The sequence below is a fragment of the Chrysemys picta genome, chromosome 10 (genome assembly GCF_011386835.1).
Source record: "Chrysemys picta bellii isolate R12L10 chromosome 10, ASM1138683v2, whole genome shotgun sequence".
Classification (NCBI taxonomy): Eukaryota; Metazoa; Chordata; order Testudines; family Emydidae; genus Chrysemys; species Chrysemys picta.
The window spans coordinates 38,155,032-38,178,979 of record NC_088800.1 but is presented as its reverse complement, the minus strand read 5'-3'; the positions used below and the strand labels follow the sequence as shown (position 1 = coordinate 38,178,979).

At 51.2% G+C, this 23,948-nt stretch overlaps 1 protein-coding gene across 2 annotated transcripts in view; it reads right to left on the bottom strand.

The window, feature by feature from the left end:
* CSPG4 (chondroitin sulfate proteoglycan 4) overlaps positions 1 to 23,948 on the bottom strand; it is a 79,090-nt gene that overhangs the window by 32,306 nt on the left and 22,836 nt on the right. Inside the window, exons 1-2 of one of the 2 annotated variants that reach the window (XM_065559577.1) lie at positions 23,032 to 23,118; positions 3,043 to 3,206 (exon numbers count right to left, since the gene is read on the bottom strand). In XM_065559577.1, the coding sequence (XP_065415649.1) occupies positions 3,043 to 3,183 (141 nt within the window). In that variant the 5' untranslated portion in view covers positions 3,184 to 3,206; positions 23,032 to 23,118. Of the gene's footprint in view, positions 1 to 3,042; positions 3,207 to 23,031; positions 23,119 to 23,948 lie in introns of those variants that run through there. The other variant, XM_005290581.4, reaches the window with a different exon arrangement.

The window sequence follows — 23,948 nt, the reverse complement described above, 5'->3', positions numbered from 1 at the left end:
AAGATGGCTTAAAGATATCCTTGCTCTGCCCTCCCCTCTGGTTTTGCACCAAGCACAGCTCCATAGGACTGGGCGATCCAGACCTCTTTCTTCTTCTGTTATGAAGATATAGCTGTTTCAGGATTGGCTGATGTGCTCTTGTCCTGTGAGCCCAGCCTTGCAGAAAATGTTATGGGTCTCCAGCCAGACAACTAAAACTCACACATCAGAAAAAGCAGGTCCCTGCCCCAAAGAGCTTCCCATCTCTTTAATGTTAAAAACAAAGAAGGAAATGAAATGCAAAAATGATGCCGAGGCAACTGTAAGGTTGCATAGTTAAAATAAATTTTAAAATGTAATGCAAAAACAACCGGGGCCAATTTCTCTTCAAGTGTAAAAGTGCAAAGCTGCATCGAACTCAAAGGAGCTACATCCATTTGTGCCAACACAGAATTTGGCCCAAAAGCAACATTAACATGGCTTCTTTGCACATCCTGGAGACATTGACATAGACAGAGCTATATTAAGCAGCACATTTCAGAAGGAAAAACGAATAGGAAATACAGGGCAACTTACTGATGCCGCCTTAATGTTGCATTAATGCGATTTGTTGCACCCGAACGCACAGGGCGATCGATTGTCATGTAAAAAGCTCAGCATATGGCACAGATATGACACAGATGTGACACAGACCTGATAACTAATCCGTTCCCCCCATACCTAGAATGGGCAATACATTTGGGAGCTGTTGATAGCTGTTGGCAAGTGCTGGCTTTTGGAGGGTGGTCGATGTGGATGTGCACATACATGTAGACAGTCTAGGTAATTCAGCGATAGGTCTTTCTCTGCTGCTTGTAACTGGGCTGTCTATCAATCTGTCTTGTAATTAAGCATGTGTCTGGTGTTCATCAGTTAGGGCTTGGGGGTCCCTTAGCCTGTGCATCTGTCCAGGAGCATAAGGAGAAGTCAGAAAGTCCTTTATGCCTCTGCACAGGCTGCCTAGACTAAACGTCTGGGTGTGCCGGGGTGAGTAGGTACCTGCGGCTCTCACCCTGGAATGGGGGAGAGGGGCATGGCAGGAAGTGGGTGGGATTTGGCTGTACCTCTCCCCCAGTGTGCTGGCCTGCAGAGCTGAACTGGGGTGGAGTAATAATTTATCGCTGGATTTATAGGTGCTGGAATTAGGCGTTCTGGGGGTGCTGCTGCACCCTTCTGGCTTGAAGTAGTAACAAACACCAAATACATGGTTTCTGCCTTCAGCACCTCCACTATAAAAATTGTTCCAGCACCCCTGGCTGGGATGGTTCAGCTAGGGTGGTGGAGTTGTGGATCAATTGATTGTCTGTCTGTCTGTCTGTCCTTCCCTCACGTCTATCCATCCTAAGATACTCCCCCAGCCCCTCCACAGTATATCGAATTTGAGCGCCAGACACTTTCGCTAAAGGCTCCCTCCTCTTGGCTCCCACCCTGTCTCTGGGCCTGGATCAGCAGCTCCCATCCAGGCTCGTGTCTTGGTAGGTCAGATGGGAGCAGCGTTTTGCAAGCAGTGGGGGCAGAGATCCTCATTGGCTGCAATGCTCTACCTCCCCCTCCCACACAGAGGAAACCAGCCCTGTGCTGACTCTTCATTCCTGATGTCCTCATTGCCTAGGGGCTGGCTTGGCTCTGCTCCCTAACCACTGCTCTCCCTGCCTGCCAGGGAAATAGCAGGCTAGGTTTCCTCAGCCGTCCCCACAAAGAGCAACCTCGGAGCCGGGCTAAGTAGAGGGTTGGAGGAAGGAACCTGAGGGACGAGGCGGGCGGGATCTCTCCTGACAGATGGCCTCCATTAGAGAAACCTCAACCCATCGTCTCCCAGGCGCTGCAGCCTGCCAGGCTCTGTAGTCCGTGGGGCAGCCCTGGCAGCTCTCTTGGGACTAGAGCGGTGTGGGGGAAGGGAATGTGTGTTGGGGACACTCCTTCTTGTTCTTTCTTTGTGACAGACCCTGGTACAACCACACAGACAGGGGGTTCATCTCTCTGCCCCACTCACCCCTGCAGCAGTCTGGGCCTTTTCCCAATGGACGCCCTGGATTTGGACAGTGGGTCGCTTTTCTGGAGCTGTCCCACCCTGCTACCGGACTGTCAGCAGGTGCGGCATTAGCAACAGGCTCTTGTGCCATGCTTGCACGACATCCTGACGGTTGCTATCTGGGCAGGTGGCAGGTGGGCTTGGATTAAGGGCTTTCAGAGCTAGGTAAAATAGCCAGCTTCACAGTGAAGGTGTTGGGGGGAGGGATGCTACAGGCTCTGTCTCACCACGATTAGCAGAGCTCCTGATTAGCAGCCAGGGGAAGTGGGGGAGGGATGGCTCAGTGGTTTGAGCATTGGCCTGCTAGACCCAGCATTGTGAGTTCAGTCCTTGAGGGGGCCATTTAGGGAACTGGGGTAAAAATCTGTCTGGGGATTGGTCCTGCTTTGAGCAGGGGGTTGGACTAGATGACCTCCTGAGGTCCCTTCCAACCCTGATATTCTATGAGTCTATGACAGAGGGCCAATTAAAAACAACTGTAGGGTTCAGCACAGGTGGTGCAACCTGCTCTCAATAGCACTGACACACTGGACAATAGGCCAAGACCCACTCTCCCCCCTGGAGTTTCCTATCAAAGCCAGAGCTCCCTCCTGAGCTGGCTGTATCCGGGGCTTCTCCCTACAGGATGTCTTGTCCCCCCCGCTCGGTGTCCTTTGCCTTAGACACGCCTGCTTGGTCTGACTGCCAGGGGAGGTAGCGCTGCACCCCTGATCCCTGCTGAGCCTGGTCCCACAGGGTGTTTTGTGGCCTTGGTTAGTATCCAAAGAGAAGACGCTGTCCTTAAAAACGTGTGGCATGGGTGGGCGTTACTGCCCAAATCACACTGCCAGACTCACCCCCCCCCCTTCCCCCAAGATCCCAGCCTCCCCACCGGGCTTCTCACATTGGGTCAAATCTCGGGGTAAGCAGGTACAGCCCCACTGATGTCAGCGGAGACCTGCCCACCAGTAACCTTGCTATGCCTGCTGCAAGGAGGAGAGAGCGTTGCTGACCTGCAGGACGCCGGAGCGGAGCTCCACCAGGAGATAGTCAGTCTGTCCCGCAGCCAGGAAGAGGAGCCCACTCCGCTGGCTTGTTGAAAACTGCAGGTGGAGCTGGACTGTGCTGTACGCCTCCACCAAGGGCATCTCCATGTAGCCGTCTCCAAAGAAAGAGGCTGAGAGGGAAAGAGAAGAGGTTCAGGGCCTGGGCTCCTGTTAGGTGACTCGAGCACCACATGGGGCCGAGAAAACCCCCCTCCTCTCCCCTGCAGAAGGGCCTCTGCCCTGTGACCTAGCCGTGGGGCTCCCTTTGTAGACCATCAGCTGTGTTCCTAGGCAGTCCACCAGAGGTTGCTGGTGAGCAACATGCAGCACACTGTCCAGTCAAAAGGGTGGACGTTTGGTCTACTGGACGGGAACTCGGGAGACCTGGATTCTATTCCCCGCTCTGCCACTGCCCTGATGGGTGACGGCAAATCACTTAACCGCTTTCTGCCTTTGCTTCCCCTCCCACCCTTTGTCTGCCTTAGCTGTTAGACTGCAAGGTCTTTGGGGCATGGACGACCCAAGAGTACCTAGTCTCGACGGTACCTAGCACGTTGTGGCCCTGATCTCATCTGGGGCCTCTGGCACAACTGCACTACAACTGGGGCTGAGCGTCTTGCCCCCATAACGCCAGCTGCAGCCAGGCCAGGATGAGAGATGGGGAGTTAGGGATTAAAGCCAGCTCTTTCACTTGGCAGTGCAGAGCAGCTACCGTCTGCAAGAACTCAAGTGTCTTAGCTATTCGGGTTTATTTTTTTCTGAGCAATCTTTTGTTTTTAACCTCAAGGAACCATTTACGGGGCTAAATTAATGGGAGATCTAATCTCCTTGCTGGATTTCCATTAGCCAGGAACTGAAATACTCTAACCTCTCCAGCCCCTGTGTTGTTTCATCGCCCTGCAGCATTCAAAAACCCTGTGAAAAGCAAACACAAATACAACTGGAGGAAGCTGCACATACCCCTCACTGTCACTAGGTGGGGAAAGCAGGTCAGCAGACTAACACAAAACTGTCTTTTTTTGCTACCTGCTGCCCTCCCGAAGAGCGTTATAAAACCTCTCACTCTTCTGGTGTTCAGCAGTGCATATGCAGAGGGCAGTGTTATTTAAGCAGCTTCCCTCTGTTCCTCTCAGAGGTCCCTGTTGGTGTCACCTTCAGGAGCTGCCCAGCTCTGACAGGAACATGCTTCGCTCCACAGAAATGTGTGGCAAGTTGTTGGACATCGGCAGCACAGGAAAAAGGAAGGAAAGTGCTTCAAACAAATCCTTTCCCCTTTCCTAGGTGTCCCTTTCCAATGGGATGCCATAGAGCTGGGTGGTAAAGACGAGGAAGGCTGTGTTTCTTCTTTAGAGTGCAGCTAGCATGAGATTGGGCTGGAGCGAGATCTTTCCTGTCATCTTTTCACAAGAGCTGGTGTGTGAGCCCCAGCGTTCTGGCCAAATTTCAGTTTCGGACATAAGGCTTCAGTAGCCGGAACCTCAACTGGTGTAAATCAGTGTAGCTCCATTGAAGTTAATAAAATGACCTAGATGTACACCAGCTGAGGATCTGGCCCGCTGACCTTATTCTCCCCTTTATTTTAGGCAAAGTGTATGTATATTCTACCAAAATTTCCTCTGCCGTTGCATTGGATACTGTAGTCTTCTTTATTCTCGGTGTACATTACTGCGTGCTGTTGCTTTGGACCGTTCAATAGTTGCTGAATTTCACCCCCAAAGTGGCTTCTTTTCGGTGATAGGGAAATTTATTCTTTTATATGTCTGTGTGTGCACAATGTATATCTGTACAGCTATCTGTTTTCCATACAAAAAAAGCACATTCAAAGAATTTAAAATTACAAAATCAAGCATTCCAAAGTTTGTAAATGCTAGAATTAGGAGCAATCAGAAAAAAACATGTGCTCCTGTAGTTAAAGATGCTCTCATAATGCACATGTCCAAGGGGGCAGAATTAAAGTTGCTAAGGCAACCCAAATTCTGGCATTTCCTAACTTTTAAAACTTTTGAGTGCTTGACTTTGCAAAGTTTTAGAACATTTTAATGTAGTTTTTGTATATATGTGTGTGTGTGTGAGTATTACTTAGTCCATCCCATGCTTTTCTGCACATTGGGCTACCCACATTTGCCATCCTTGCCTGACAACTGCCCTTCTCTCCAAATTTTCCCATTTCATGTAGAGGTGCTTGATGTCGTTCAGAACTGTTCGATTCCATGCCATTCACGGTCTTCCTCTCTTTCTTCTTGCTTTTTCTGGCTTCCATTCAAGGGCAGTATTTGGTAAGTGTTCTTTTTCCATTCTCAGCACATGTCCCAGCCACTGATGTCTACTTTTGTAGATTATTGGTGAGAGGTATGTGTGTATGTATATGCACATATAATATGTATATGTGTATAGTATATATATGCATATATGTATAGAATATGTGTAGATAAATATACAGACACAGTCCCAATCCGTGCAGTCTCTTAAATAAATATACAAGTTTAAAACAAAACTTTGCATATTCCAGAAGCAACCTTAACTCTGCCCGGTATCACTGCCCAGTTTCAACGTATAGATCAGAGATCTTCTTACATTTTCCCATCCTCCATCGCTGTTGTCACAAAACACTGCTCATCTATCACAGAGCCTTGCTGGTTCACTCATTGGTATCCAAAGACACCAACATCTTGCCTCTTATCCTTTACATACAGAACAGAGACTTGACTCTGCCCAATCCCAACAACCGTTTATGATCAAACTATAGCATGGCGCACCTTGGGGGACAGTCTTTGAGGATAAGAGGGTTTAGGGCTTGGCTTCTTTGAAAGCTACAGCCAGCATTTTCAAATGTGCACTACCTAAAATTAGGCATCTAACCCCATACTTAGGTATTTAAGTAGTCCGATTTTCAGAGGCACTGACCTGTCCATGTCTTCCTCCCTGGCCATGCCCCTTATCCTGGCAGCCATGAGGCGGGGTGGCAAAGGAGCCACCATAACAGCTCCCCACTACAGCAGGTTCTGCCGATGCAGGAGAGATTGTCTAGAGGCTGGGTCTGCTGGGTTTCGAGCCATTTTGCATCAGTGGAATGCTGCTAAGGCCCGGGCCTCTCATGTCTTCAGTGGATTTACTCCTGATTTACCACTGGTACATATGAGAGGAGAATCCAGCTCACTCCTTGCAGTTTGTTTGCCTTCAAACAGCTCCTAAATATCAGCTGCCTTTAGGTCTCTGATTTTAGGAATTTCAGCGTTGTGTCCAAACTATCACATTCTACGTGACGCGTTTGCAGTTTTTAAGGATCTCAGAAGCTTTCCTGCTTGACTTGAGATTGAGCTCAGTTATCTCAGTGACTGAAGCTGACAGCTTCTAGAACTGATAGGAAATTAACCAGGCTTATCCCCTGCAGGTAAAATTTGCTAATACAGCCTGCAGAGCAAACGGAAAGCAAACACAACACTTGGTGACTGCAGAACAGCATCTGTAAGGGACAGTTTGAAATAAGCCCATCATTGGAAAGGTTACAGATAATTACACTGGCTTGCCTGGAAGAGGCAAAGCCAGGGCTCCTGCCTCTTTGACATATTTTCTTATAGATTCAAAATCCTGTGTTTGTTTTTTAGCTAAACCTTGCTCCTTTGCTGCTCTACTCCTACCCATCACTTTCTCCTATGTAGGAGTTTGCCACCTGAACTTTCAAACGGTCTTCTGAATCCCAACCTTTAGGGACAGCCTCATGGCTTCAATAACTTAGGGCGTCCCTGATGTCATTTAGACACGTAAACAGTGTTTTCATTCACCTGCAGAGCGGGAGCTGCCCATTGGTGTCCCTTTGAGAATTACATATGTATTACATGTATATTACACCCACTTTTGGCTGAGCAGAAGAAGCAACATGTACACGCTTGTGCTTGTTTGAAACTCGCCCTCCTAGTTAGCGCTGGGCACAGCCGCCAGCACATCTGAAGTGCTTGCTCATTTCCTGGTTGTTACACATGCCCTTGGAAGCCTGTTACACATGTGTCATTTTGGAAGCCTGGCCCAGATGAATCACAAGAGGTGTGCTTTTAGCCACGAGGGCATTGTAAGTCACTGTCCTCTGAACATTGCTCCTCTGGCCTTTTTTAAAAACTAGATTTGCCTTTCTTTATTGTGTTGGCTGTTTCACTAGGAGGCACTCTTCTCTCTGAACCAGCGCCTGGCTGAGGGCAGGAGCCGGCAAGGCACTGCTAGATGTGTACGTAGGTACTTAATTGGGCATGACTTTGTGCTCTCTATCTCACCTTTACATTTCTACGGCCAGGGCCGGCTCCAGGATTTTTGGCCGCCCCAAGCAGCCAAAACAAAAAAACGAAAAAAGCCGCGATCGTGATCTGCGGCGGCAATTCGGCGGGAGGTCCTTCGCTCCCAGGCGGAGTGAGGGACCGTCCGCCAAATGCCACCGAATACCTGGACGTGCCGCCCCTCTCTGGAGCGGCCGCCCCAAGCACCTGCTTGAGAAGCTGGTGCCTGGAGCCGGCCCTGTCTACGGCATCGGCCTGCTTGCAGGGGCAGCTGCCATTTTGTGAGCAAAGCTGAATGCAGCATGTTTCAGAGGAAACACACACTGTGCGCTGGCTCATAGAGAATTCCCTAAATTTTTGTTTCCCTGCTTCCCTTCATCTGAAGGAAGTGGCATCCAGACTGATGGTAAATGGCTGCTCTGCATATGGAAGAGCACAATCTTTGAATGAGCGGTAACCCTGAGCTTCTGATTAATGACACCTTTTAATAGGTTAGGCTAGAGGGAGCATGGTCTAGTGGATATGCTGTTGGACTGGCTTCTGTTCTTCGTTCTGATACTGACCTGCTGAGTACCCAGACCCCCTCTTCTCTGTACTTCTGTGTCCCTTGCCACCCTTTGACTTCTCTATTTAAGCTGTAAGCTCTTTGGCTGTCTTTCCCTATGGGTGTCTTCACTGCAGAGCTCAGCGGGGATGGACGCCTGGGTTAGCCAAGCCCAGGTGTGAGATCGCATCCCCAGTGCTAAGGGAACACTCAGGTCAGACCTGTGTAGCTGCATCCACGCTGGGACAATGGTAAACCTGGTTGAGGTGTTGGGATTTCTGGGGGCATATCCCTTGGTTCTTAGTGCTGCATGAAGTAGAAAGGCAGGAAAACATGGCCCCTGGGGTACTGTGGGAAGGTACTGGAGGAATATCAGGACCTGGGTTCTGTAACCCAGTTAATATCCTGTATCCATGCTGCAAAGTAGGTGGGTTAGACTAGAGCGCCCTTAAAGCGAAATGTGGGCTCTAACCTGAGTAAACCCAGGTTCCAAACTCATATGAACCCAGCTAAAAGGCATTTGTGTGCAGATGGTAGGGGGGCATAGGGCTAAAAGCCAGGTAAGAGCTTGAGCTAACTCTGCAGTGAAGACACACCTATGTGTTTGTACGGTGCCTAGTGCCATGTAGCTCAGATCTTGGTTGGGGCCTCTAGCTCCCACTGTAATACAAATAGTAATAAATAGGGTTGGGAGTTTGACCCTGGCCTTGGTAATCAGATTCATAGTTTGTGAGGCCAGAAGGGACCATTCTGATCATCTAGCCTGACCTCCTAGCACAGGCCAGAGAATCTCACTCAGTAACCTCTGCATCGAGCATGTTCTGTCCCACCTAAATCCCCCTGCAATTGCCAGAGAGGTTGTCCTTCAATTTCTCTGCCAAAAAAAAAGGTTGTATAATGTGCTGATGCAAGATAGCTGCCTCCAGAGAGATCTGCATTTCCTTGGTGAGCGAATGGCCCTGCATACAGCCTGCAAAGTGCTTTGGGATTCTTCCCAAGGAAAAGCGCTATAAAACTGTGAATTATTGTTGTTTGTCTCCTCGTGTCCCTGCTTTATTTCAGCTTTATTATCTTTCTCGTCTCTGCAGCCGGCTCCGGATGGGGACTCTATCCAGAGGCAGTCGAGTTACGGTGGAAAGGCTGTCTTGAGCTTAGTGGTCTAGTTTAAAACAAAGCTGAGGGTGTCTGGGATTTGAAGACGCAGGTAAAAAGAAAATGTTTGCTCTAAATGTTCCAGAGTGATCTCGGATTTCTTTGTAAAGTATCAAGAGTTTGTGGGGGGATATTTAGCTACAAAAGGTAGCTTGTTCCCAACTCTTGCAATATCTGGTGTTTGTCTTAAAGCCCCAGCTCCTGGAGTCCTGTGATTACATGAGACTCTCAGCTTTCATTTAAAACCTGCCCCAGATTTCTAGTCTTCATGGCTGCAGAGAAGTTGAAAACATAACCCGTTGTGGCTCTCATTTTTAAAAATCTCATGGTTTCTAAGCCAATCTCGGGATTGTTTCCAGGGCAGCCTGGCTCATGATTGTGGAATGTCTGGGATTGAAAGTCAGTGGGGGGTATGTCTCCAGATGCCTTTTTGTGCCTTTCAAAACCTCTCTCTTAATGCACGTGAAAATGTGGGCACCTAGCACTGCATATGCAAGTATTCCAGGCTTTGTGTAAAACTCCCCTCAAGCCCCTGCCACTTTGCTTCACTCTTGACACATAACATGCCCTGCTACTCCAGGCCAGCGTCAACAGATGGCCCTCCACCCTGACCTGCACAATTGCTGCTCCAGTCTTGGGGCCCCACACTGCTCTGCTAATACACTTTAGTCCTGGCCTGCTCTTCCAACCCAGGGACTCCATCGAACTGTGCCAAAGCACTTCAGTCCTGACTTCCTGACTTCCAGGCCCCTGTGCTCTTCCCATCTTAGGCACTCCTCCCCCCGGCTCTGCCAGTGTATGTCTGTTCTGAAATGCAGGCCCCTGGACTATTCCAGTCCTGGATCCCGCCCACAGCTCTGCCAGTGCATGTCAATCCACTGGCCACCTGCCCAGCTCCGCCAAAGCATCTCGCTCCTCATTTCCAGAATCTCTGTAGCTCAGATCCTGGGCTCCCACTCTGCCAACTACGCTAATGTCTAGCAGCTTTCCAGCGTGGGGAAGTGTCTAGGATGAGACCATTACGCTGAGTCCCAACCCCAGCTGGGCTCTGGGATTTGGATCACTGTTTTTTTCCCATTACACTTTCCTCGTTGGGGTTCTTTGTCACATGTTCAAAGACCCAGTGTAACTGGGATGGAGATGCTGAGCTGGGGGGACATGAAGTTCCCAGTCACAGCTATTCTTAGCTAGCTCCTAGTTTAGCTTGCTGCTACAATCACCTCCTTTGAATGATTAGCCCAATATGATCCGCCACTCCTGGCTGAATGCCTGGTTTGCCATTCATAAATAAGATCATCTGTGCTTTGGGGTGGGACTGTCTTGTCTTAAGTTCTCTGTACAGCATCCAGCCCCATGGCACTCTTATTCTGCGTGGGGTCTCAGGCACTGCTGCAGCACAAAGAAGTAAGAAGTGTCCGCGGTGCAGACGCTAAGGTGGTTGAGAGAATGCAACTAACGTGGTCCAGCAATAGGCACAAATCAACCCCTCTGATCTGAATTTTGGGGTGTTCAAAAGCCCTGAGCCCACAGCTAATCCAGTCGCGGTGTCGCTCTCATCAGCTGGTGATTTACACCTGGGGGAAGAAGTGGGAGTTTCTGCCTGTTGCACATGATGGGTGAAGCTGCTTTCCTGTCTAAGGTACTTATCTGGTCCCATGGCTGTAGTAGCTGAGCTCCTCCTCCCAGGCGTTAATGTCTTTATCCTGAGGACACTCCTGTGAGGCAAGCGCTGTTCCCCTGCTACAGAAGGGAACCTGAGGCACAGAGAGTCTAAGGGACCTGCCCGAGGACACAGAGGAAAGTCCATGGCAGAGCAGAGAACTGAACCCAGGTTTCTGGTAGCACCCTTACCCCCGGACCATCCTTCCTCACTTCCCTGTCTCTATTTCTTCTGTTTCCTGGGATCCCCAAGCCCATTTCCAGTCCCGTGCCCCTTTTGGGTGCTCCAGCCCTGCTGCCCCTTCTCCCCCTCCAGAACCAGTCCGATGCACACCAGCTCCCCGGGGAACGGCTTGTCCCTGGAACTGAACGCAGCCACATCGCTCTTCCTTTCCGAGCAGATAATAGCCACAGTGTTCCTGTCCTGATGGGCTGTGCTGTGGGGCTCAGCGGTCACAGTGACCGTCTCTGGTTGGGGTGCTCAGCCCCGGAGCTAAAAGTCCCAGCTCTAAAGGTCCCTCAGGAAATGACTTTCCCCTGCCTTGCCAGAAGCAGAGACCATGCGAGAGAAAGGCGTGCACTGAGAGGCCACAGTCACAGTTTCCCAGCGCTTGGCCAGCAGTCAGTAGATTATAGGCTGCTGCTCTGTGTTTCTTTTTTTGTGACCAGCCTCTCCATGATCTCCCACCCTGTGTGATTACTGCCCCAGAGCAGATGCAAACAAGCGGAGGCTGAGTGCTCCATCCAGGGCTTCCCCAGGCTCCCGCAGGAAGCAGGCTGCCCAGTATGCACCCAGCAGAAGCGCTGCCAATGGGCCAGGTCAGTGATGGATGAGTCTGGAAAGCGCTGGGTGTCACTCCCCACCCCGGTTCCTCTTTCGTTACTTCAAAACATGCTATTCTGGGCATAGCCAGTGTTTGGAGAGGTATTTATGCAGCTGAGGGGCTCCCCGCCCTTGCTGTCCCAAGCAGTGATGCTGTCCTAGTGGCTAAACCAAGCCGCTTTGTGCAGGGGCTGGCTGGCTTCTCCACTTGGGTCCTCCTTTGTCTTGTGTATGGCAGCTCCCTCCACCTCTGGCACTGAGGCATCAGCCTCGCCTATAATAGGGCAAGAAAACAGGATGGGCTCTTTCCCTCCCCTGCCTGCAAGATGAGTCACCCCTCAAGATGCTTAAGGAATCAGAGACTTCAAGTAATTCCCTAACTTGGAGCTGGCTAGCAGAGAATGCCCTGCCCTGGGGATGCTTCAGCAGGGTGGAACGTTATCCGATCCCTGGCATGAGCCAGCATGGGACAGCCCAGGCTTGGGGCCTTTATTGAGGGGGGAGATTTAGCCAGACCCAATCGTCAGCAGCCAGGAAGGCCCTGCTCTGGGAGAGGGGAGCCTTAGTGCTATCCTGGCTTAGCTCCTTGTCTGCTGAGGGAATTAAACCGAGCGTCTTACGAAGGCAGCACCCTCCATCAGTTAGCGTATCAGGTGACTGCTTTGTGATAGGGTGTACCCCCCCTTCACTGACACTGAAAGGGCTAAGGGGAGCTGGAAAGCTCAGGTAGAGCATCTGGTGGCAACTACAGGGCATGGTCAGCGGAATTAAGGATGAGAGCCAGCTGGGGTGGGCCTGGGGGAAGGGCTTCAGGGCAGAAGGAGGCAGGAAGCCCAGGGGAATGGCCTGGGGGACCTCCCCCAGTAGAGAACTCCGGCAAGAGGCCGGGAGAAGCCACTGGGGTGGAGCAGGCTGCGGCAGGGGGCAGGATCTGGCCCTCCAGGGAGAAAGCCCTGGGAGGCGTTGAGCCGCGGAACAGAGCCCAGGGGAATCTGAAGAGGGAGGATAGGTCCTGCCTGTGGTGGGCAGCAGTGGTTTAAGTTTGTATCTTCATTTGGGATTTTGTGTGTGTGTGGGGAGGGGGGGAATCTTGGGGAAGGGTGAACCTAGAGAGGCTGCAGAGCCTGGGGAGAATACACACCGGTGCACATTGGGCCCAGGAAGGGCTGTGGGAAAGGGCTGCTAATGGGCTGAAGGAGGAAGAAGCCCAGGGAGGAAGCTGCAGGAGGTGTGAATAGACAGACCTTGCCTGCTCACTGCAGGGTCCCTGGGCTGGCACCCAGAGGAGAGGGATGGGCCAGGCCCACCTAGAAAAGTGCAATGACCCTGGAGACCAGGGTCAGGCCAGGGAGTCTGGATTTGGATCAAAGACTCTGCGTGAAGTCATTGGACTCTCATTTGTTGGACTCTCGGTTATCCTGGATGGGGGGGTCTATAATGGATCTGGCCAGAGGCTGTGCCATGAGAAGGCTGGCATGGCTGTTGGCAGGGGTGCTAGATGAGGAGAGCCCGCTGTGCCATGCCCTGCCATGAGGAGGCTTGCCAGCGACAAGGCTACTCTTGTGCACATCTGTCAGGCATTTTTGTGCACGTTGCCCCGACATGTTGCCAGTGGCCTCTCCCGCGCTCAGTCATGAGCAGCCTTATTGGGGACTCATCTGAACAGAGACCGTCACAGCGTCTGGCCCCGCTGGCAAGCTGAGATCGATGCAGCTGAGCCCCTTTCCCTGAGCTGGACCCCACAGTGAGGACTCTTTGCTGTGCTCTGGAGAGGGGCCTGCAGCGGAGAAGAATAGCTTCACTGAGAAGCGCCTGCCAGAAATCACAGAGCACCGAGCAGACAGCCCCTTTCTGTGTGCATGACTGGAGAGTGAGGGTGGAAGGATGTGGGGGTGGGAGGTCAAGGGGAGAATGGGGGCAGGCAGGGCTGCCTGGGATTAGATGGAGATGGAAGAAGTCAGCCTGGAATATCAGGGAGGCTATAATTGCTTACAGCTGGCTCTGCAGCCTCTGTCCAAGGGGAAGTCCCAGAAAGCTCTTTATTAATGGTGACGACTCATCCATCTCTGATTCCCTCTCATCAAAGCCTCATCTCACTCCCCTTTCCTGGTCTCTTTGTTGCCCGAGGCTCACGCTCACTCTTTCTCCCGCCCAGCTTTTCTTTCTCCCCTGATCTCTTTACCCCTCCACTTTACTCTCCTTTCTCTCTCACGCACCTTTGCTAACAGCAAGGACATTTTTCAACATCCCAGAAGGTTCACAACCTGGCCCGCATCGGAACCAGCGATCAGTGGGCTCAAAGACACCAAGGTCATGGCTCAAGCTGAAAGAGACTCTCCTTTTGCTGGAGCTCTCTGGGCCTCCAGTGACTCAAGGGTGTCCTGTTACGCCATGCAGACCCTGGGATGAATGAACAGGGAGGTGGAAATCAGTGCCCTCTCCTGGGGAGGGTGATCCTTCCAAGTGTTGGTTCTAGTTGGGAGCTGAGGAAGGGACTCCACACTGAAAGGACATGGGGACTGAATTTCCTTCCGGTCTATAGCTGAAGCAGATTGTTGTACCAATTCTTAGGTAGTTAGAAAGAGACAACTCAGTCACTAATCTGCAGGGTGGAGAACAGATGTGCAGCCTTCTGCTATGATCATGGCCCCGCCGAGCACTAGGAGTAAGGCTTACAGTATCTGCAATCCTTCAGCCAGCAGAAGGCAGGTGTGACAGGTAACACTAGAGCAGATCTGATCTCATTCCTCAGAAGACTATCTGGAACATCACAGGATGTGTGTGGAAGGATGTCTCCTGAGATCATGCAGACATCTGTCTCCTCTCAAGTGCTTAAGAGGGGGAGAAGCACCAGGTCTGGCCTGTGGAATGGTCTGTGATGTTCAGTGTGACTCTCCGGAGCTGGAGCACTAAATCCCCCATCTAACACTTGGCGATGGTCCTTGACGGTCAGCGATGGACTCTGTGGAAGGATACTGACTGCTCACTGAACTGGTGAGGTTTCTCTAGAGAAGGGGACCATTGAGTCCCAGGCATAGGAATTCTTCATCAGGCTAGTGCCGTGTTCTAGGGAGTGTGGCACCAACTCCCCCTGACTTGTTCCTTGTGCATTCAGTGTCTGACGGCCCCAACCCTGGGGGCTGAGGGATTGGCAGATTAAAGAGAGATCCATCCTCACACTCACCATGTAGCTGCCAATGGGGGCTTAGTCCACCCTGAATCACTTACAGCTGGTGGGCATGACCTACGTGAATCCAAACCACTGGGCTTTCAGCCCAAATGGCATTCATACCACATGGCTGGGAAGAGGAAGGCAACTCCAGGTAGTGTTAGAATGGGCCAAGTTTGTTGCTGCTACAGGGCCGCCCAGAGGGGGGGCAATTGGGGCAATTTGCCCCAGGCCCCGCGAGCCCTGGCCCGGCGGCTGTCCAGGTCTTCGGCGGCATTTTGGCGGCGGGGGTCCCTTCAGTGCCGCCAAAATGCCGCTGAAGACCCGGACTGCCACCGGGTGAGTACAAGCGCTGTAGCTCCCCCGCTTTGCCCCAGGCTCCCTGAATCCTCTGGGCGGCCCTGTGCTGCTGTAAGCAGATGCAGCCCCCTTATCTACTGTAGAGTTGTGCTTTTTTCCTCCAGGGCTGCACGTAACCCAGTGAGTATGTTTAGATGTTCATCATTGTATAACAGTGCATATACTGTGTGTGTCAGAAAGTGTGTCTGTTTGGAAATGTGTGTGTATGTGTGTTTGGATGTGTATATGAGAAGGTAAGTGTGTAGGAGAATGACACTGGGTGTGAATGTGTGTTGTGGGGCATATTACTTCATTCACAGCTCCAAAATCACCTATCTGATATTCTAGGGCCAGGACACACATACACACATTCAAAAAACCCATCAAGTTGTTTTCAGAGACCGTGGGACAGAAGGCAGGGGAAGGGGTTTGCATGGACACACAAGAGACGTTTGGCTGGGTGTTTCAATGTGTGCGTGGTATTTATATGGACAGTCAAGCTGTGTGTGTGCTGTTCAGATGGGCAGGTGTATACATGGGGGTTAGCTTGAATGGAGTTATGACTATGAGTGTCTATAGGTATGTTAGCACCTGGCTCATGGGTTCCCCACAGGGGGGCTGTGGAAATGTTTCAGGAGGTTACAACCACCTTCCCCTTTTTTACGGTTGGATGGCAGGGGATTCCCAGTAGTATGGGAGCAGGGTCCCAAAACTTTGTTCTGTTATAGCCAGAGGTGACGGTATGGGACAACTTGAGGATTGCTGTGTTTGAGCAAGGTGAATTCTGCAGAATAGCTGCCATTCACATTGGCTTGCATTTGAAGTGAAGTCACTTCGACCGGGCCCACACTTGTTTTTTATGCACTCTTTGCAGCTCTTCTAGCAAATGCATTTATTGGCAGAAGTGTTGTGCCGAAACAGTGAGTGGCAAGCAAGTATCGCAGCATATTCAGAACAGGTAATTTAGTGTTCACACCTGATTCAAAGATTCATCCAATCAGGGTAGAGACAGGCCATGTGTCCAGTCGAACCAACTTGAATTCAAAGTATCCAGCGCTCCCAATACGGAAGCAAAAGAATAATGCACTGAATAATTTCAGATAGTGATTATATCTGAGCAAATCACAGACAAAAGAGACAGAATTCAGAATAGATGATTTGTTATGGATCAGTTTGCCCAGCTTTGATATGGGTATATGCTTCAGTGGTTTGGGGCGTGACCATACAGAAGGGCAAGGAATATGCAGGTAGCCTAAGACTAAGAACTGTTTGGGTAAGTGACATGCTAGGCCTTTCTAAGGCTCATGCTAAAGCTGGGAGGGCCAGAAGTTGTCGGCCTCCATAGCTGGGCCCTAGCCTCAAACCTTGAATGCTGTTGCGTGCTCTGCATGCTGGGTGTCCTGAGTCGGGAGTACCAGAGCATGGAATGTTAATGTCCAGAGGCACTAAGAGGCTGTGACCGATCATGTTCCCATCAGAAGGTAGCAGGGGACCTCACAAAGTGCCCAAGGTGTGGCAGGGGAGAGGGCTTGCAGCATGACAGGGTTGAAAAGGTTCTTTGGAGGAGTATCCCGATATATCCACCCTTATACACTGAGCTTGGTGTCCAGCCCATCAGCAACCTCGTTCTTCCTTTACAACAGAAGGGAGTGGGGAAATGATTGCCTCTTTTAATTATGGTTGATGTGACAGCTTGGTATTTTCTTTCCCACTAGGGGGCACATTGCTACCATCAGGCAATGGGACTTCTGCCGCCAGGAGGAGGCCTCCTTGGGTGGGATGAAAAACTCCCGAGGGCAGGAAGGTTTTGCCTCTCCCTTGTTTTGAGTCAGATCTGCTGTGATCTTTACCCACTGCTGTGAATTTCCTCCAAGCGCAGCTTTGCACCTCATTTGACCCATGTGCACCAAGATGTTGGCAGCCTCCCCTGTCAGCCTCCCTTGCTCATTGTGGGCAGGGGAAGATGCCGGTGTGAAATCTGAATGGCTGGGCAGGTGTTTCTCAAGAAAGCCAAGCGTTTGCAATTTAGGGGTATGTTGTCTTCAGGGAATCCCTCCGGTCCAGGGAGGGAATGGGAAAGGAGGCGGGTCCCAACGGAAAGTTTCTATGCACAAACTCTTTGGACACTGCCTAGCAGAGAGACACATAATCTCTGGCCAAGATTTTCAAAAGTGGCCAGAGATTTTGGGTGTCTCAGTGTGTGTGTGGCCCAACATAAGACACTTTAAAGCAGCCTAATTGTCAGAAAGTGCTGAGCACCCACCACTCTGCAAACCACTCTCTCTATTTTAGGGTTTTATGCCGCTGCCCATCACCATAGCATCTGGGCGCTGTCCACAAACAATCAGTAGCAAAGTGTCTGATGGACTGCATAGATTCTCTGGCTCCTTCTTCCTTTCTGGGGTTAAAGCTCTGCTTGGGGTAGGGATCTTGGTTTTTTTTGTTTTGTTTTGTTTTGTTTGTTAAGTATTATTTTCTTGTTTTTTAAGGTTGATTTGTTTCAGGGTTGGTTTGTTGGGGGGTTTTTGGTAAAGGAGTGTCAGTGTTGTGAGTGCCTTTCTTATGGTGGAAAGGCCCTGGAAAATCAGGCCTCTTTTAGGCATCTGAAGTTGGGCACCCCAAACCACTCATCATCTTTTAATATCGTGGGCTATAGCTAAAATTCAGCTTGGCCTCCAGTCTGGCAAATGCCAATGCTATAATGGTTCCTAATTTGCTTTTGCTAGGAGAAGCCTGTTTGAGAGAGAATGTGCATGTGTGTACCGCACCTAGCACAAGGAGGCCCGGATCCTGGCTGGAGCCCGTTAGCACTACTGCAGTACAAGTAATAAAGAATGAGAACGTTATGGGAAATCATAGGGGCACGTATGCATTTGTCTGTGGGGAAGGTGGCATGGATGCATGGGGATGAGGGTGTGCATGTGTGTGAAAATGCATGTGCCATGTGAAAGTGGGTTTGAGCATGTGTATGTGAAAGAGGGGATTTGTACATGTTTTGGGGAGAGGTGTGCATGTATGTGCAGGAGTATGTGTGCAAACTTGCATGTGCGTGATAGAGAGAGAGCAGGTGTGCACGTGTTCCAGTAATTTAGGCCTGGAAGTCCTGAGTTCTAATCCCATCTCTGACACTGACTCCCTCTGTGGCCCTGGGCAAGTCATTTATAACTCTTCCATGCCTCGGTTTCCCCCTTTGTAAAATGGGGATAACTCTACTTAACTTGCCAACAGGGCTGTAGTGAGGCCTAACTCGTGAAAGCATGTAAAGCACTGAGAAGATGAGTAGTGCTAATGAAGTCTTACTCAGTGTGTCTTTGAGACAGGGGTGTGTGTGTGTGTGTGTGTGTGTGAGAGAGAAAGTGAGAGAGGGCAGGTGTGTGGGAGAGAGTGGGATGTATGTAGGGTGACCAGATGTCCCGATTTTATAGGGACAGTCCTGATTTTTGGGTCTTTTTCTTATATAGGCTCCTGTTACCCCCCCACCCCCATCCCGATTTTTCACACTTGCTGTCTGGTCACCCTAGATGTATGCGTGTTTGTGCGTATGTGTGCAGGGAGGGAGAACAGCTCGTCAATTGTATACAGAACATTAGAGCTTGTTCCAAGAAAACCACACATGCACGCCCTCCCTGAAAGGGGTTGTGTGTTCCCAGCCATTTCCTGCTCTCGCCTCACAGTTTTCTTAAGGTGGAAAAACATGCCAGGAGTTAAGGTTCCTTGTTGCTGGGAACAGCTCCTGGCTTGTCTGTGACGGTGTTTGTGGAACACGGCTGGGAGCAACGCTGCTCATTATTTCCTGCCAGGGAAGGAGAAACTGGAGCTGCCTTTCAGAGGAGGGGAGGTGGCTGGGGACAAGAAGCCCCGTGTTCACCTGAAGCAGCCGTTGGGGTGGGAGACGGGGGACCCACCCAGTTCCCTCTTGATCTCAAGGTGACATTAATCCTTTCCAGGCGGCCACAGGGAGGCCAAACCCTTGGGAGTCTGAGTGCCCAGCTCTGTGGGGCTCCCTGGGGAGAGATTTACCCTCTAGGGATCTTAAGGTCTGTTCTTTCGTCCTGGCCACCAAGCACATCATGACTGCACCCAAGGCTGCTCCACAGCTGGGCTCTCCTAAGGCAGGCATGGAATGGAGGCTTGGAGCCTTCAGTGAGCAGCAGGTTATCTGAGCCTGCCCCAGCCCAAACTCCTCTGAGTGCAGCCATGCAGGGAGCCCCTGGAGGATTTCCCTGCCCCAGAGCTTCTGGGGGCTGGGTCTATCTGGAGGCAGCAGCGCCATGAGGGCACCGCATGTGTTGCATACACAAAGCCCCAGCCATGAGGATGCCTTTGGTGTCTATAATCCCACCTGCCCCATACACCCGCAGCACCAGAGCCATTGTATTACGTGGCTCCCCCAAAGGTTTCCACCCTGCTTCCAACACAGCCCTCATCCTCCTTCCCAGAAGAGCTGATAGCTATGGGCCCAATCCTGCAAGGTGCTGAGCTCCTCCTGCCATTTCAAAGGGAAGGGGGGCCTCTTGGCAACACCTCACAGGATTGGACCCTACACGAGGCTTCCTCAGGAATGGGAGTCTCTGCTAACTCCATCCCTCTTGTTCTTAGGGACACAAAGATTGCCAGGCTGGATCGGACCCCAGGTCTTTCTCTCCCGGTATCCTGTCTCCAGCAGGGGCTAGTACCAACTGCTGCAAAGGAAGGTACCAGAGCCCCTGTAGTGGGCCATGATGGCATGACTGGCCCCTAGAGGAAGCGTCTGTTAGCAAGTGGCCTGTGCCCTGAAGCAGGTGGGTCTTTATCCCTTACGAAACCATTGTTGATACCCCGTCCAATACCACACTGAAGGTTCTCGTTTTCCGCCCTCGTTGTCTGAGCCTGGCCACGCTCTTGGCCTCCAGCATATCTTATGACAAGGCGTTCCGCAGGCTGCCTGGGCCTCGAGGGTAACCACATTTCCTCTGATGAGTTTGAAATGTGCTGCCTTTTGATGCTATTGAGCACCCCCCCCATCCCTTATATTGGGAGGGGGTCCCATTTGCCTTCCCTGGACCAGCCATTACAACGTATAGCTCTATTCTCTCCCCTCTCATTCATCTCCCCTCAGAACTAAACAGCCCCAGTCTTCGCAGTCTCTCCTCCTACAGAAATTTCCCAGGCTTTCAATCATTCCCCTTGCCAGTCTCTGCACCCCTTCCCCCTCTCTCTCTCCCTGTATTTTTTTCTCTCTCTCCCCCTGTTCCCCTCATTCACCCCTCTCCTTCACTCTCTCGCTGTCCTGTGCCTTAACACTCCTCTTCTCTTAGCTCTTGTACATTTTCTCACATCTCCGATTTCCATCCTTAATTCCAGGGGGGATGGGATGGCTCCCGCAAAAGCCTGGAACTCAGGGGATTGTCTCTTCCCCTGTTGGAGGTTCCTCCGCTGTTGACAAAGCAGAGTGTCATACAGGCCATAACTACACACACAAAAAATGGACCGCATTGACTATGCTGGGTCAGTTAAAGTGGCACAATCTCCATCCTGTGGATTCAGTTTTGGGGATATAAAGGTGCTTGTGCTGGTGTAGCTCACTCTTGTGAGTTCAGGGGAATGTGCTGTACCAGTTTAAGGCACCTTTATATCAGTATAGCTGCGTCCACACTCAGGGTTTTACTGATTTCAATCCATTGTATCAGGGCAGCCCATGAGTGTGCTGCTATTGCTGTGCTTTACTGCCTGCTCAGATCCCCCGCAGGGGTTAGGGTGGGTCCCCATGCCCTACGTGTGGGGCACTCTCCCAAGCCCAGCTCTGCCCTGACAGCTCACCGGCTGGCCCGTGAACAGGGGACACTGTGTATTCCTTGGTTCACAGCAGTACGGCCGGAGGCAGCGTCATCGGAAAAAGCATTCCAGGGCCTCGGAGTTTTTTATGACTTTATAAGGTGAAAAGCTCCCTCAGCCATGAGCCAGCTCCTCTCTGGGCCAAAACCTTCTGTTTGGGATTTCTATGCAAACAATACACAGCTGCCTGGCTGAGGGACAGAGCCCTCCTGACTGCAGTGAGCAATGCTGATTTACGCCAGCTGAGAATCCTGCCCTGGTTCCAGAGCTGGGACTGAATCAAAGCCCTGGATCCACAGAGAACTTTGGATCCTGGTTCGGTCTCAGCAGTTGGTGCCAATATCTCCCCCAGGAGCAGAACTAGAAACCATGATCGAAATCCCTGTAAGTTCACATCCCCGTGAGCGTGAGGGGATGATGGAAGGACTCTAGCGGTTATTCCAGGATAACAGTCCTCCCAGCACATGCTGCAGTCAGTTGCCCAGCTCCATGGGTAGCTCCCTGCTCACCGGCCCCTCTAACCCTGGCCTGTGCTCTTGTGATCAGTCTGATGAGAGATCTGCATGAAGATTAGGCCTAACAGTCTGAATTACCGGGCATGATTGGGAACACTGGGGACAGGAGCTTACAGTAGACAGCCACAGTGCCAGCCCTGTCTCTTCTCTCCAGGGCCCCCGGGGCTGAGGGTGTGCGCGAGGGATAGGGTGACCAGATGTCCCGATTTTATAGGGACAGTCCAGATATTTGGGGCTTTTTCTTATATAGGTGCCTATTACCCCCCGCCCCCTGTTCCGATTTTTCACACTTGCTGTCTGGTCACCCTAGTGAGGGGGATGTGACAGGAAGGGCCCCCTCCTGCACCTTGGGGTCTGATTGGCTTTATTAGAAAGGCTTCATTGTATTGCACGTTCCCTTAATTGTATATAACAGTTTTATTTATGGCCGGGGAGGAAATTAGCAACTCGCAAAGCAGACTAAGGAAAACACAGCCTCCACCGAGCACACTTGAGGGTTGTCTGGGGCTTTCTTGCCATTCGAGGGTGTGTGTGTGTGTGTTTTCTATGCAGGAAAATAAATGTAGAGGGTTGGGGCTGGGGAGTTGGGGGGAGGGGAGAACCAAACGAGGTTTGAAGACTTTTACATGGGGGAGCTGACACTAATAATGAGACTTTGGCGGCTGTCTCTGGGTCCGTTTCCGTACCAGCCTACAGTGCCAACCTCGCCTGGGCCTCAATGCAGGCTTTATGTCGCCTGTGTGGGACAGCTAGGGGGATTCGAAGACACGCCCTGGCCAGGTCTCTGCAGCGATGAAATCCATGGCCAAGACCAGCTGTGATGGTTCTCCAGTCACCTGTGTGGAGATCCAGAGGCACTGGACGGGGCTTGTTGCTTTCAGGTCAGCGATGGGTTGAGAGTGGATGGAATGGATTGGTCAGCTGCGGCTTCCCTCCATGTCCACGACCCCCGAGCAAGGGCTTGGAGCACAGAGGGGAGCAGCGTGTCACTCCAGGAGCCTGTTAAACCTGTGATTTGCACTGGCTGCCTCTTGATTTTAGTATGTTAGCCTTGAACACAAAGCCCTAAATGGCCTGGGATCTACCTGGGTAGGAAACCTCCTCTCTCCCTATGAGACATGGTTACAGTGGTGAGCAGAGGCAACTGGGCTCCGGTCCCAGTGGTACAGAAGAGAAGGGGCTGCTGGCTGGGTATTCTCTACTAGGACCCTGTGCCTTTGCAGCACTCTTTGTCCACGGTGGCTAACCTGCAGGGCCCACTGCAGGGCCCATCTTTTTTCACTGGCTGGCTGCAGGGAGCTGGAACAGGGTGATAAGGTTTCGTATCTCCTGTTTATACTAGTGCAGTTAAGAGGCTGTTCAGGGCACCTCTAGAGTTTGACTGGGGCTCTCTTGTGGAGTTGTTATAAATCTAAATAAATACACGCTGAAAGGAAAGAGCCTCCCTGGAAATGAAACACTCAAGCCCCTGCCCCAGGAAATAAATAGAATCATAGATTCCAAGAGCAGATAGCCTGCTGTGATCATCTAGTCTGACTTCCTGTATAACACAGGCCAGAGACCTGCCCCCAAATAATGCCTAGAGCAGCTCTTTTTAGTCTTGATTTAAAAATTGCCAGGGATGGAGAACCCACCAGGACCCTTGGTAAGTTGTTCCAGTGGTTATTTACACTTACTTTTAAAAATCGACACCTTATGTCCTATCTGAATTTGGCTAGCTTCAACTTCCAGCCATTGGATTGTGTTCTACCGTTCTCTGCTAGATGGAAGAAACCATTATCAACAATTTGCTCCTTATATAGATACTTATAATGTGCTCCCCTTGTCTGCAGGAAAACATGCCCGGGGGTGGGGGCAGGGCTCCAGATCTGGGGCTTTAGCCTGTTGATCCTTAATTTGGCCCCATAGTAAGCCTTCAGCAAGGCAGCTGTATCCCAGGGTTAGAGCTGGCGGCTGGGAGGCAGGGATCCTGGGTGCTATGCCTAGCTAACTCTGCCACCATGAGCTCTTGGGTGAGTTGCTTCCCTGCTCTGTGCCTCAGTTTCTCTGTCTTTAACATGGAGATAATGATCCTTACACCCACGGCCCTCAGGTGCTTTGAGGCCTTTGGATGAAAAGGGCTACAGAAGTGTCATTGTTATGACTGAACCTGTCCCTGGAGGCTGGGCTGGTGTGATTGCCCTTGGCAGGGGGCAAAGGGGATTTGCCAGGTAGGTTTGCCAAGTTAACCCTATTTCCAGGGCATTGGCCTAAGCTATTTCAGCCTGAAACTCAGCTCTCAAGGCTTCCACCCATTCATTCTTGTTTTTTAAACCACATGTGATTGAATTGGTTGCATGGTTTTAATCTCCCCCAGCTGGTCCCTTCCTCAGGACGAGTGGTGTGGGAAGGGGCTCTCTGTGAGGGCCAGCCAGTGGAGATCGCTTGAGAGGAACATGAGACATATCTCCCCTGGGGGCTGCCACCTCCACTATTCTCCTTGCCCAGGCTGGCCCCAGGTGGCTCTGTTCAGCTGTTTCTAAGTCTTTGGTTGGCAAAGCAGAGGAGAGGTCTGGTGCTCTCAGATTGTTTGCTACTTTACTCTACTCTGGAA